This window comes from Mytilus californianus, unplaced genomic scaffold, assembly GCF_021869535.1.
Source record: "Mytilus californianus isolate M0D057914Y unplaced genomic scaffold, xbMytCali1.0.p SCAF_1, whole genome shotgun sequence".
NCBI lineage: Eukaryota > Metazoa > Mollusca > Bivalvia > Mytilida > Mytilidae > Mytilus > Mytilus californianus.
This window is the reverse complement of record NW_026262581.1, coordinates 118,884,788-118,896,935: the sequence shown is the minus strand read 5'-3', so window position 1 is coordinate 118,896,935 and position 12,148 is coordinate 118,884,788. Positions and strand designations below refer to the sequence as shown.

At 31.1% G+C, this 12,148-nt stretch overlaps 1 protein-coding gene across 1 annotated transcript in view; it reads right to left on the bottom strand.

Annotated features, from left to right (window-relative positions):
• The window catches only part of LOC127732206 (rapamycin-insensitive companion of mTOR-like), a 56,013-nt gene that overhangs the window by 35,984 nt on the left and 7,881 nt on the right, over nucleotides 1–12,148 (bottom strand). Inside the window, exons 3-8 of the mRNA XM_052241291.1 lie at nucleotides 8,405–8,564; nucleotides 4,450–4,581; nucleotides 3,394–3,584; nucleotides 2,297–2,469; nucleotides 1,670–1,737; nucleotides 298–365 (exon numbers count right to left, since the gene is read on the bottom strand). Of these exons, the coding sequence (XP_052097251.1) occupies nucleotides 298–365; nucleotides 1,670–1,737; nucleotides 2,297–2,469; nucleotides 3,394–3,584; nucleotides 4,450–4,581; nucleotides 8,405–8,564 (792 nt within the window). The remainder of the gene's footprint in view (nucleotides 1–297; nucleotides 366–1,669; nucleotides 1,738–2,296; nucleotides 2,470–3,393; nucleotides 3,585–4,449; nucleotides 4,582–8,404; nucleotides 8,565–12,148) is intronic.

Below are 12,148 nucleotides of genomic sequence, written 5' to 3'. Positions count from 1 at the left end.
GTAATAAGCACATCAATTGAAAGACTATTTCTTTTTTATACATGTATGACATATAACTTGTATTTCATAATATATATCTACCCTACATGGTCGTTTTTAGATGCTCACACCAATGTACATTTTTAGATGCTCACACCAATGTACATTTTTAGATGCTCACACCAATGTACATTTTTAGATGCTCACACCAATGTACATTTTTTAAACAGTTTGATTACAAATTCTGTATAGAAAACTTTCTGAAGTAAAGCAGTAAAACATAATGTGCACTCTTTAGTCTAAATGATCATTACTAACCTGGCCATGATTTCATTATAGCTATTACAGCCATCTTACTGGAGGCAAATCTATGTTCTTTATCTTCTCTAAAAATAAAAAACAAACATAAGATTTGGCAGAGTTAAGGTAGATGGGGTGTCAAAATTATAATCCATAGATTTTTTTAATAATTTGCCAAAATGTAGTTTATTTCATGCTTTTGTACAAAAAATAATAAAAAGAATGGGTCACTGGGCTTATTTTCACGCTACAGGTTGTGCAAAATTGACAGATTTTTGTATAGATTATGCATGCAAAACCCAATTTTATGCCATAAAACGAAAACTACACCATAGAATTTTGAGATAAAATATGAGAAGATAGCTCTAATATTATGCTTTCAGATAAGAAAAAGAAAAAAAATGGGGTCACGGGACCCGTTTTCTTGCTACATAATAAAATAGGTAAATTCCTAACACATTCTATTGTAAAAGTAACTTTATCTGAATTACTGATCTTACATTTGAGTTGCCTCCCCTTATGTGACAAAGTTGGAAAAAATTGAATCAAACAAAAGTATTCTGTTTTTTGTAAAATACAACCATAAATATGATAAAACATGTCATTTTCTATATTGAAATGAAAATTCTTACACATGAATTACCGACTACTCTCAAAATTTGCACATTTTATTGAAGATCTAGACTGATTGTTTTCTGATATTTCAAAATCCAAGATGGAGGAAGACACCCTATCTACATTAAGGGGATAGGGACTCACCAAAAACATTTCATCACAAAAAGGAGTGAAAACATTATTTTGGCTAAAAAAATATCAGTGTACATGTTATGTTGCACAATATAAGCAAGTTATTGTGTTTTAACATGTATGTATGAGTATATTAAATCTTTCTAAGTCTGAAAGTTTAATATATTTAAAGCAGTGTATCATTTTTTAACAATTTATGAAAACAACCCTTTTTCATGCATTTAAAAAATGTATGTGCACACCAAACCAAATTTGAAATCAACAGATGAATAAAGGTCAGACAAATATTACCAAAAAGAATATTTTTGGTCAGAGCATGCAACAAATGATAATGAAATTAAAAAAAAAAACTATTAAAAAATAGGCTAAAAAGGAGTACCGGTAACAAAATATGTTTTCTGATTAATAATATCAAATGCTAATATTATATTGAAATAAACATACTTACAAATGAAAATTGAACTTGACCTTTATTTAGTCACAGGAAACAACATATCTAAATTTGAAAGGATTTCGTCAAAGAGTTTTCATGTTAATGAACGGACACTGTTTGGCAGCAGCCCGGCCACCGTACATCCCCAAATCACAATGACCGATTTTTCCTTCGAAAATTCGGTTAAAAAGAAAATCAATATAAACCTACCCAGTAGATCCATCACTAGAATCTGCACTAAATCTATAATGACAGTCAGTGAATGGAGCTAACAATTGCTGAAAAATAAAAAAACAACCTTATAAAATAAATTGGTGGACATGACAAAAAGAAATAATTCTCTATGTAATCTACCATGTATGACAAATACTAGTTATTACCAGGAAGCAAAAATGGTTATAAATCATTTTATTACTGGACAAGGTTATAATCTTAAGGCATCAACTCCATGATTGATGCTATCTGAGTATTCTGTCATTCTACACATGCAAAATAAGTGATACTTATGATCACCCCTTCACAGTTGTATTAAAATTGAGATAACAACACTGTATTGTCATATTTATTGGCATATAATGTTTCACCAATAATACAATCATATGGTATCAATTTATCATTAATCCACTTTAAATAACACATAAATGAAATAATCAGGTACACCTAACACCAACAGCGTTTTAGCATTAACACTAAAATTATTTAAAGTACAATACATTTATCTTTTGCAAAAGAAAGAAATCATTTGGCTTCTGAAAAATTGTCCATAATGCTATTTTATTGGTATGTGGTATTATAAGATACATCCTATGATCTTGTACTAGTTTCCTATTATTTTACCTCTAAATCTGTGTTGAATTTAATCAGATGTCTTGTCCTAGGATGATTTAACAAATATAAAATGGTTGATACAAGTGACTCGTTGATCCTGGGATACTGATGACAGTCTAATGCTGCTCGTATGATTGTTGATATACCACCACATAATGCTAATAACTCAGGGTTCAGAAAAGCTGAAATAGCAATATTAAATCTGATAACACAATAATAAACTTGTCACAATGGTGGAATGTATTATGATTAAAGGTAAATTAACAGCTGGTAACATTAAATGTTTCTTATGATCTGATGTAGCAGTAATTAAATATTAATATTTGAGGAATAAAGAAATAAATTCAGATTCATTTCATTATACCAGTGGCCATAAAGAAGAGAAGTTAATATTACCACCTGTTCTTGCAAATCATATATGTGAATCGCATTTACCTTGAAGACTGATGTATGAAAATCAGCAAACTTTCAAATACTCAATTTTTTTTTTTTTGCAATGATATTTATTTGGTCATTGTGAACTGTATGTTTTAATCAAAAACTGCAAAAGCCTTCCAAAAGTTTGTACTTATAACATGAAATCTTCTTTGTTTGTGTTGATATCATCTGACAAAACTATTGTGGTTTGAAGAAAACTTAAGTCTGGAAAGGATTGCAGAAAGTTTAACGCTATCATCATGATCATATGGATAGAATATTTACAACTGGATGAATATTATAGTGACAGTTATTTTTATAATTTTGTGTGATAAATTGTCAAATTGTATTTTCTCTCAAAGAACTTTATGTATTCAGAAAAAATAATGTTTCCTTTAAGTAGCCTTTTAAAGCACCCAGCTCTTTCTCAGCAGAATATCCTGGTTAATGCTATTTTCAAATGATGCAATGGATTTTTATCTGAAAAATTCTCTTAAAAATTGTATATTGAGCAAGATTTAGATCTAAATGACATTAGTGTGCATCTTGATATGGTTTTACTCAGATATTGCTTTTGTATTGTGTCCTTTTCAGTGAGTTGCACATGTACATACTTTCAAGAGTTGTCAAAAGCACCAAACATTTCTAGAACAATCCCAATATCATATACATGTACATAATCTATTTACCTATTTCACAGATTGTAGCTAACGATATTCTGACCATTCTGTCTCTTTCATGGTTGCCATCATTACCAATAGCAACCAATGGATACACTAGAGATGAAGACAGTTTTTGAGGTGCTACATGTGCTATTTTTCTTATCAATTTAATGGCATGTATTCTTTCTACCTCATTGTCTAGACAAACATCCACTGATCTGAAAATTACACAAGTAGGAATTAATATACAGAAACATAAAAATAAGGAGATGTGTTATGATTACCAATGAGACAACTATCCACCAAAGTTCAAATGAAGTGGATGAATAGATGCCTATTGTACAGCATTAGAAGCACTTTTTTTTATTTACATTGATTAGAGACACCCATCATACCCATAGGAAAAACTGTAAAGGGGTAAATATTAGATTTACTTAAATTTTAAATAATTGTGCATTTTATAAAATGATAAGACTTTTGACTATTTCTTAAATATATCTTCTAAGTAGTCTTGAAACACCGATTTGTTGACTAGTTAGTGTATCCTTGGAGACATATAGTCCAAAAGCAGTGTGATACATTACCAATCAAAATAAATTGTCAGAACATCATAACTTACTAATATTATATCTAAGAAATTAATTTCATAACACCAAAATGTGTTTATATTTCAACCCTAAATTATAAAGCTTGACCAAATCCTGTTAGTGTAACAAAGAATACATAACATATTCTTCCTGGTACTATTAACCCCAATAAACCACTTTTTCTGTTTTCAAATTGAAAATGCATTATTAATTCAAATTGTCAGGAGAAAAAAGAGGAGAAATTGATGCTTAAATAAATTGCTTCACCCTGATATATATGTTCATATGCCAGTCACATGTGTTTATGGAATTTGTTGGACCTTTGATAGTTTCTGTTCAAGTCATTCACTACTTCTTTAGACGATTTAGAGCTTGACCATTGTTGAACTCTATGTTAATCTCCAGATGTAATGTTATTTTATTGTGATGTTTACTTAATGTCACATTGATGTATTCCCTTCATCACTTTTTCATAGATAAACACAGATTTACATACCTTACAATCAAATAATCTATCTGTAATGCATACACCAAGTCTATAGCTTCACCATCTTGTATAAAATATCGTAAAACTCTCAAGGTCGCTGCTCTTACTTCTTTTGCTTCATGAAACAAACTTATTCTCAAACTGAAAAATTAGCATCGAGAATTTTCAATCCAAAGCCATGACTTTAAATGGTAACTCAATTTACAACTAAATATGCATCCATAAGTGAAATGTAATCAGTCAAGTTTAAACCATGAATACTGTAGTCTCAGTACTGAAAGGATTTCTTAAGCTAAATATCAGTTTATATGTCAGTCAGGGGTACTACTTGTACAAGTAATTTTTATTTACTTGAAGAAGTAAATATTAATATACTTATATAAGTAAATTTGTAGGATACTTATACAAGTGTATTTTATTTACTTGTATAGGTAAAAAAAAATTGGGTTTAGTTATGTCCCTTAGACATTCAGATTTTTTTTACTTATGCAAGTAAAAAAATCACCCTATCTTCTTTTCTTGAATTCTTAGGACTTCTTTGCTCTAGTAGAATTTTTAATTGTCTGTCCTTTGCAGATGTCTTTACTAATCATTTAAGTGTAATGTCATGGACAATGAAAATCTCATTTGTCTGTTATCTTCAGAACACTGCTTATTTACAAGCCCCCAAGGGGCAATTTTTGAAGGCCTTGCGCAAATACTTAAGATCTTTGCGCAATCAGTTTCTTTGTTGAATTAATGAGATGAAACATTGAACTCTAATAAAAAAAATTGAGCTAACCTGAGAAAAATTGTTAAAGGCATGTTTTTACATCTCAAAACTTGAGAATTTTTGTGGGATTGTAAAAAAAATTACTTATACAAGTAAATTTTTTAGAAAATTAAGGGGAGATTATTCAAACATTATAATTAACTTATATAAGTATATTTTATTTACTTCTTCAAGTAAATAAAGATTACTTGTACAAGTAGTACCCCTGACTGTATGTACAATAATGTAATCAGCCTTATATCTACACTTAAAAACATTCAAAGACCGCTTACTGCTACTGTTATGCTGGGCCTATTTTTAGGAATGATTGTTGTATATATAATTGTAGTAAATATAATATCCACATTCAGTATAAAAGATCAAGTTTAGATAAAGCCTGTATGTACAGCAAGGTTCAAACTCCTCATTTTTCGCAGTGAAATATGTGATTTCTGTATACATATGTATTTACAAAAATTTTAATATGAGTGAGAAAAGTTTTTGCATTAATGAATTATTTACAAATATATATGTTAGCAATTGTAATCATGGTAATGGTTATTTCAGACTTTTCTTTTAATTACAGTTAACCCTCCTTGTCTCGAACTCGGTTCACTCGAAATTTTGGATGAGTCGAAGTTTTCCCCGTGGTCCCAAAATTTGTTCCATATAAATATATGTATTTCAACTCCTAATGAGTGGAAATTGGATGAGTCAAAATTTCGGTTGACTCTAACCAAGTTTACAGTCCCAAGATCAACAAAAGCATTCAAATTGCATCATTTATCTCGAACTAATATACATTTGTCAAAACATGACCTCTGGGATTTAAATAGATAGAAGAGTTCATCTGACAATACACATGTAATTAAATTTCCGGTCACTGACCACTGTATTGATTTATGACACTCCTTTTCCAGGAGTGTTTACCCAAGATTATCTTTGATCACCATGATAAATAATTAGTGATACATTGTTCTAGTTTATGAAAAATTATTTAAAATGTTTTAAAAACAATTAACTGTAATCATACATTAATGAGCTTGGTTGTGCATAAAGTAGTAATTAAGACTTAGTGATAAACTCAAAACTACTCAATCAGTGTCTTTAATCATTTTGTATTTTCTCTTGCAAATAAACGTTGAAATGAAAGAAAATGAAAAAAAATCTAAATTTTTCTAAAAATATTTGAATACGAGAATGAAAAATTTTGTCAACTTTAAATCACGATAAGATCGAATTATTCTCTCGGCTAAAGTAAAACCATAGGAAAAAATTGTAACTGTACAAAGAAATAGATTACAGACGAAAAATCATATAATTTTTATTTATAATACATGTAATAAAACACCATTACATACAGATACATCGATCTTAGACCAAAATATCGATCCCCTACCCATAATCATCATTATTTATCTTAGCTTTACCAAGCTAAACAAGAGGTGTGTCCCTTGGTCTGTCAAACTTCCAGTATTCGTTTTGAATCAAACCACGGGTATCTCTAAATATTTATCTGGTCTCGAGATAACGAGAGTCGACTGTATATATAAACTTGACAATTCATAAAAATATTTTGCCATCCAAACAGCATTTTAATATTATTATTCTTATCGCTTCAAGCTATTAAAACACCATTACACAGTCTTCACGGTAAACTTTAAAATCTACAGGCCCAAAGCTGAATTTTATGAAAATTTCAGTTAGATTCTATTGGCTTGTAGAGATGATTTTTTCAGGCACAACAGCATTTTTACAAGCCTGGGCTGTTGGGCCTGTGGTTGAACTGATTACATAATGTCACATTTCTTTTTTTTTCAAAATAAATAAACATGTAAAATGTACATAGATATAAGAAGATGTGGTATGAGTGCCAATGAGACAACTCTCCATCCAAGTCAAAATTTATAAAAGTAAACCATTAATATAAGTTAATTTTATAATCCATATGGACATTTTTAGTTCATTACCTTACATGACTGATAAGCATTTTGATAGATTTTGCAAAGAAAGAAGCAGTCTGATTTTAAAGTATTTTTTTTTACTTTGTGATGATATTTCTTCCTATTTTTTTCTATTCATTATGTTTTTTTATAAATCATAAGGACAGTATTTTCCTTAAAGGGTTTTTGAATGTTGGGGATCCCATGCATTAATTTAGCATCAAATGTTAAACATTCACCGAACGAGCGCTCAGATTCATCTACAATGAGTACAATAACTCATATGCACAATTACTTGAACAATCTAAACTACCAACACTTAAAATCAGACTCATGAGAACCATGGCATTAGAAACCTACAAAATTTTGACAAAATCCAGTCCAGAGTTCTAACACAATATATTAAATTTTAAAGATAACTCATATAATTTTAGATATAAACTCACAGTTGATTTACCACAACCTAGAACTAAAAGGTATGGCAAAAGGAGTTTTAGCTTTGAGACAGCAAAGTTGTGGAACTCCCTGCCAAACCATGCAAGGAGCCTCTCAACTTTGGAACAGTTCAAACATTTTATTTCAGCATGGTGTTCTTCAGAAAACTGCTTCTGTAGCTCATGTAGACAATAACTTTGCTGTCTCACAGCTGGAATCTTCTGGCCCTGTGTTCTGTTTATTGTTTGCTTTTGTTTTATTTATTTGCTTAGCTTTTGTCTTTGTGACAGTTAAAGCAAAATTTGCTTTTCTTTTCTTTTTCGCTTGCTTGCTTGCTTTGATTTATGCATGTTTGCTTAGCTATTATATTATGCATGTGTTTTTATTTGTATGTGTAGTTTGTCAAATGTGCTTATAATTTGTTATTTGTTTTTAAATATCAAGTCGGTTAAGAGCTCTACAGAGCTCATGTTTACCTTGTAGAATTGTACATATCATGCCCAACTCTAAATAAAATTACTTACTTACTTACTTACCGATCAATTAAATATTATGAAGTAGGATTTAAACAGTGTGGCATTGATGAATTTCATTGCTGAATTGTACATTTCATGCCCGACTCTAAATAAAATTACTTACTTACTTACCGATCAATTAAATATTATGAAATAGATTTAAACAGTGTGGCATTGATGAATTTCATTGAAAATTTTTCATCAAATATTAATTATGATTAGGATAATATCATACGGTTGCTAAAAAGTTAAACCCTAAAAATCAATGTGGTGGACTCCCTTCAAAGTTTTGTAAAATGATGTTACCATTCATTACTTACCAGCTTAAAATATCTCTCTTTGAATATCCAGTGATTTTTTCCTGCTTATATTTCTGTAGGAACTTAACAAAGGCATTTAAGTAACCAAGTTTACGTGATTTAGAAGTCTGTATTTGTGCAATAGTATTGACGAGTATTTCCTTCAAGTTATCTGTTGGGCCTAAAATGAAATAAAAGATTGATATATATCCGAGAACTGATATTTGTGAGTATTTCTTAAGTTATATATAGGACCTAAAATAAAATATGATTTATACATCTATCAATACTCGATAGCATAATAAACAAGTACTTTTGGTGAGTTATTTGCAGGGCTTTATAACAGAATCACAAGAGTGACAAGACTGCAGTTTGTATTGCCATCTGTAGGCAGTGTAGGGTCTACATACATGTACATCTTCGGTAAATTTAGATGTAGAATTGCAGCTAGGGTAAATTACAACCACAGATAAACAGTCATTAACAGATGTCTTTATATCTATAAAAAAAGCAATGACTCCTTCAAGTTATCTATATAAACTAATTGAAATAAGTCCTAACACAGTATACCAGACAAATACAATGTTTCTTAGAAGTCTACATTTATTCACTGTTTTTACAGACTCTATTTGAAAGATCAATAACTGTTAAGTGCCTTGGCGGCTGAGTGGTCTAAGTAGTTCATCTACTGTTTCACCAGCATGTTAACAATGAGGTTGTGAGTTCGACTCCAATCTTAATTGACCAGGATTGCTAGCTTTCTGGCAATCCAGATGAAACCACCAGTAAAAACAGGCCAATAATGCTGAAAGTGACATTAAACAACAAAAATCAATCACTCAATCTCTATGACTTATTCAAGTAATGAGTTGAGATAAAGAGTAAAGATATGTTTTCTAGTGTCAATAGTTCAATTTGTATTGTCAACCTGGTACAAGTATGTTAATTATGAAACATATTTTTTACATGATATATATATATTTCAATTATCATTATATTCAGATATATTTAACTTATCCACAAAAAAAAAACCGATTCAAGTGAACATTTCAATGATGTTTATAGAGATGATATATCTATAGAAGTTCTTGCAGAATGAAACAGAATCTGTGAGTCAGAGTTGAAATCATTCAACTTTCTTATTTAAATGCTGTTATCTGCATGGTAAAGTTCAAAGGTCTTTCAGTTTGTTTCATTTTTAACTCAGATAAAATGTGTTCAACAAGCATTATATTTCACTTGAACAAACATCAAAGAAATTTTCTGAAAACAAATTGATTGATGCAATATTACCTAAGGAAACTCCTTTGGATATGCCAAAAAAAAAACCAAAACACAACCAATTGGAATATCTGAATTAGTATATCAAATTTAAATGATTTTTATCTTCTGAATTTGTTTACTTTTTGCATAATTTATATTTAGTATTTTTCTTTGAGGAGACATTAGAAAATACTTGATTAAAATATGACTTTGAACTTGCTAAGTTCTGAGTCATTAGATACATATATTCATTGAAAACCTTCAATAATTTTAGGGTCCTCAGGCAATAACAAACAAAATTATTTTTAAGTCTGGTCTCAACTGTAGTCTCCCCCTCCGAGTATGGTAAACAGTCAAACAGGGTCTAGGAAGAAGACAGTGGGACACTTGAATTCCATTGTTGAACTAATGTCTAAAGGCAAGTGAAGAGGGTTGAAACTCTTACTCTAGATAGAGGAATTATACTGGAACAGCCAAGTCTCCTGAGATAAATTTTTTAGGTAACCAGTGGTAAATTTGTACACATGGCTTAGTTTGTATATTGGAGAGGGTGGGATGGAGGTTATCAAGATAAGAACAATCCACACTTAACTGGGCCCCCAATTTGTTGGGAACTCAATGTAATAAGTAAATTTAATAAGAACCTGTACCTGATCAGTTCCAAAAGTTTTAATTGATAACTGTCATTTATCAATTATACAAATTTGCTGGAAATCGTACGCTCCCTAGATACAAATTTGTAGGAAATGGAATGCTCCTCACTGCACTCAGACAGAAATTTGTGGGAAATCTTCTGCTCCTCAGATACAAATTTACCGTGATAGTACATACTTCAGATCAAAATTCTACCATTTCTGCTCAATTTGGCCTCATTTAACAGTAGACTGTCTTTCAAAGAGTCTGACTGAGGGGAAGGTTGTTATATTTTCTTTAATTGGTATACATGATATATATGATTATCCTCAATAAAATTGGTGTTATCATGATTATGTCTGTTTTTTTGGTTCTTAAACATGTAAAAACAAAGATAAAATGTGATATTTTGAGTTAATATCTAAGGCCCACCTTGAAGGGGGGCTATATTTAATCAAAGCACTGTAAGCGCTGTAGGCAGTTAACCAAAAACCAAGGCAAACGTAATTATGAAAACTGTGGCAGTGTTGCTTCAATTTCTTTTTAAGATTTGAAAGAACAAACATTAAACATTTGTATATTGTACATTTATGTTCATTAAATGAATTGATTATTAAGGCAAATTAATTAATATTTAATCAAGGTTTTCAAAAGCAACTCATATATCAATGCAAATGACCCCCATCTAAACCCCCAAGTGCATGATGTTACTCCATACCAAGTTTGGAATAAAATGACAGGTGATTATAAAACAGTTGGTCAAACATTCTCGGGCTTTACACTGCTTGAATGATTTATATGTTTTCTTTAAAATGAGCCATAAATGAAAATTATTATAGGCCCAGAAATAATTCAATAAATAATAAAAGTAAATTCAATTAACCTAGACTCATTTTTTGCATCAATAAAATTTTATAATAAACAAGAAATAATTGTAACAGGATGCCGTTACAAAGTCTCCCAAACAAAGCCCCCATAATTCGTCATTCCCATGGTCTCCTGACATTGGGCAAAGTCCAGTTCGTATTGGTTTGGTCTAGTAAAGTGATAAGCATATGTGACACCTAGGAGATTGACCCTGTATGTAATTCAAATCTTTTTGAAATGATGAACAGGAATAAATATGGTTTAGGTGTGGGTATCTCGACCGTTTACAAGTTCTCAAACAGGAGGGGGTGGGGTGACCCCAGGGACTCCCCTATATTTCATTTGATTTGTTATTTTGTCCCATACATGAATATATATGGTTTAGGGGTGGGGATCTCGACCATTTCCAAGTTCTCAAACAGGAGGGGGGTGGGTGACCCCAAGGACTCCCCAAATATTTCATTTAATTAGTCATATTGTCCGATACATGAATATATATGGTTTAGGGGTGGGGATCTTGACTGTTTACAAGTTCTCAAACAAGAGGGGGTGGGGTGTCCCCATGGACTCCCCCTATATTTCATTTGATTTTTTTTATTGTCCCATACATGAATATATATTGTTTAGGGGTGGGGATCTCGACCATTTCCAAGTTCTCAAACAGGAGGGGGTGGGGTGACCCAAGGAACTCCCCATATATTTCATTTGATTTGTTATATTGTCCCATACATGAATATATATGGTTTAGTGGTGAGGATCTTGACTGTTTACAAGTTCTCAAACAGGAGGGGGGGGGGGATGTCCCCAGGGACTTCCCATATATTTCATTTGATTTGTTTTATTGTCCCATACATGAATGTATATGGTTTAGGGGTGGGGATCTCAACCATTTCCAAGTTCTCAAACAGGAGGGGTTAGGGTGACCCCAGGGACTCCCCATATATTTCATTTGATTTGTTATATTGTCCCATACATGAATATATATGGTTTAGGGGAGGGGAT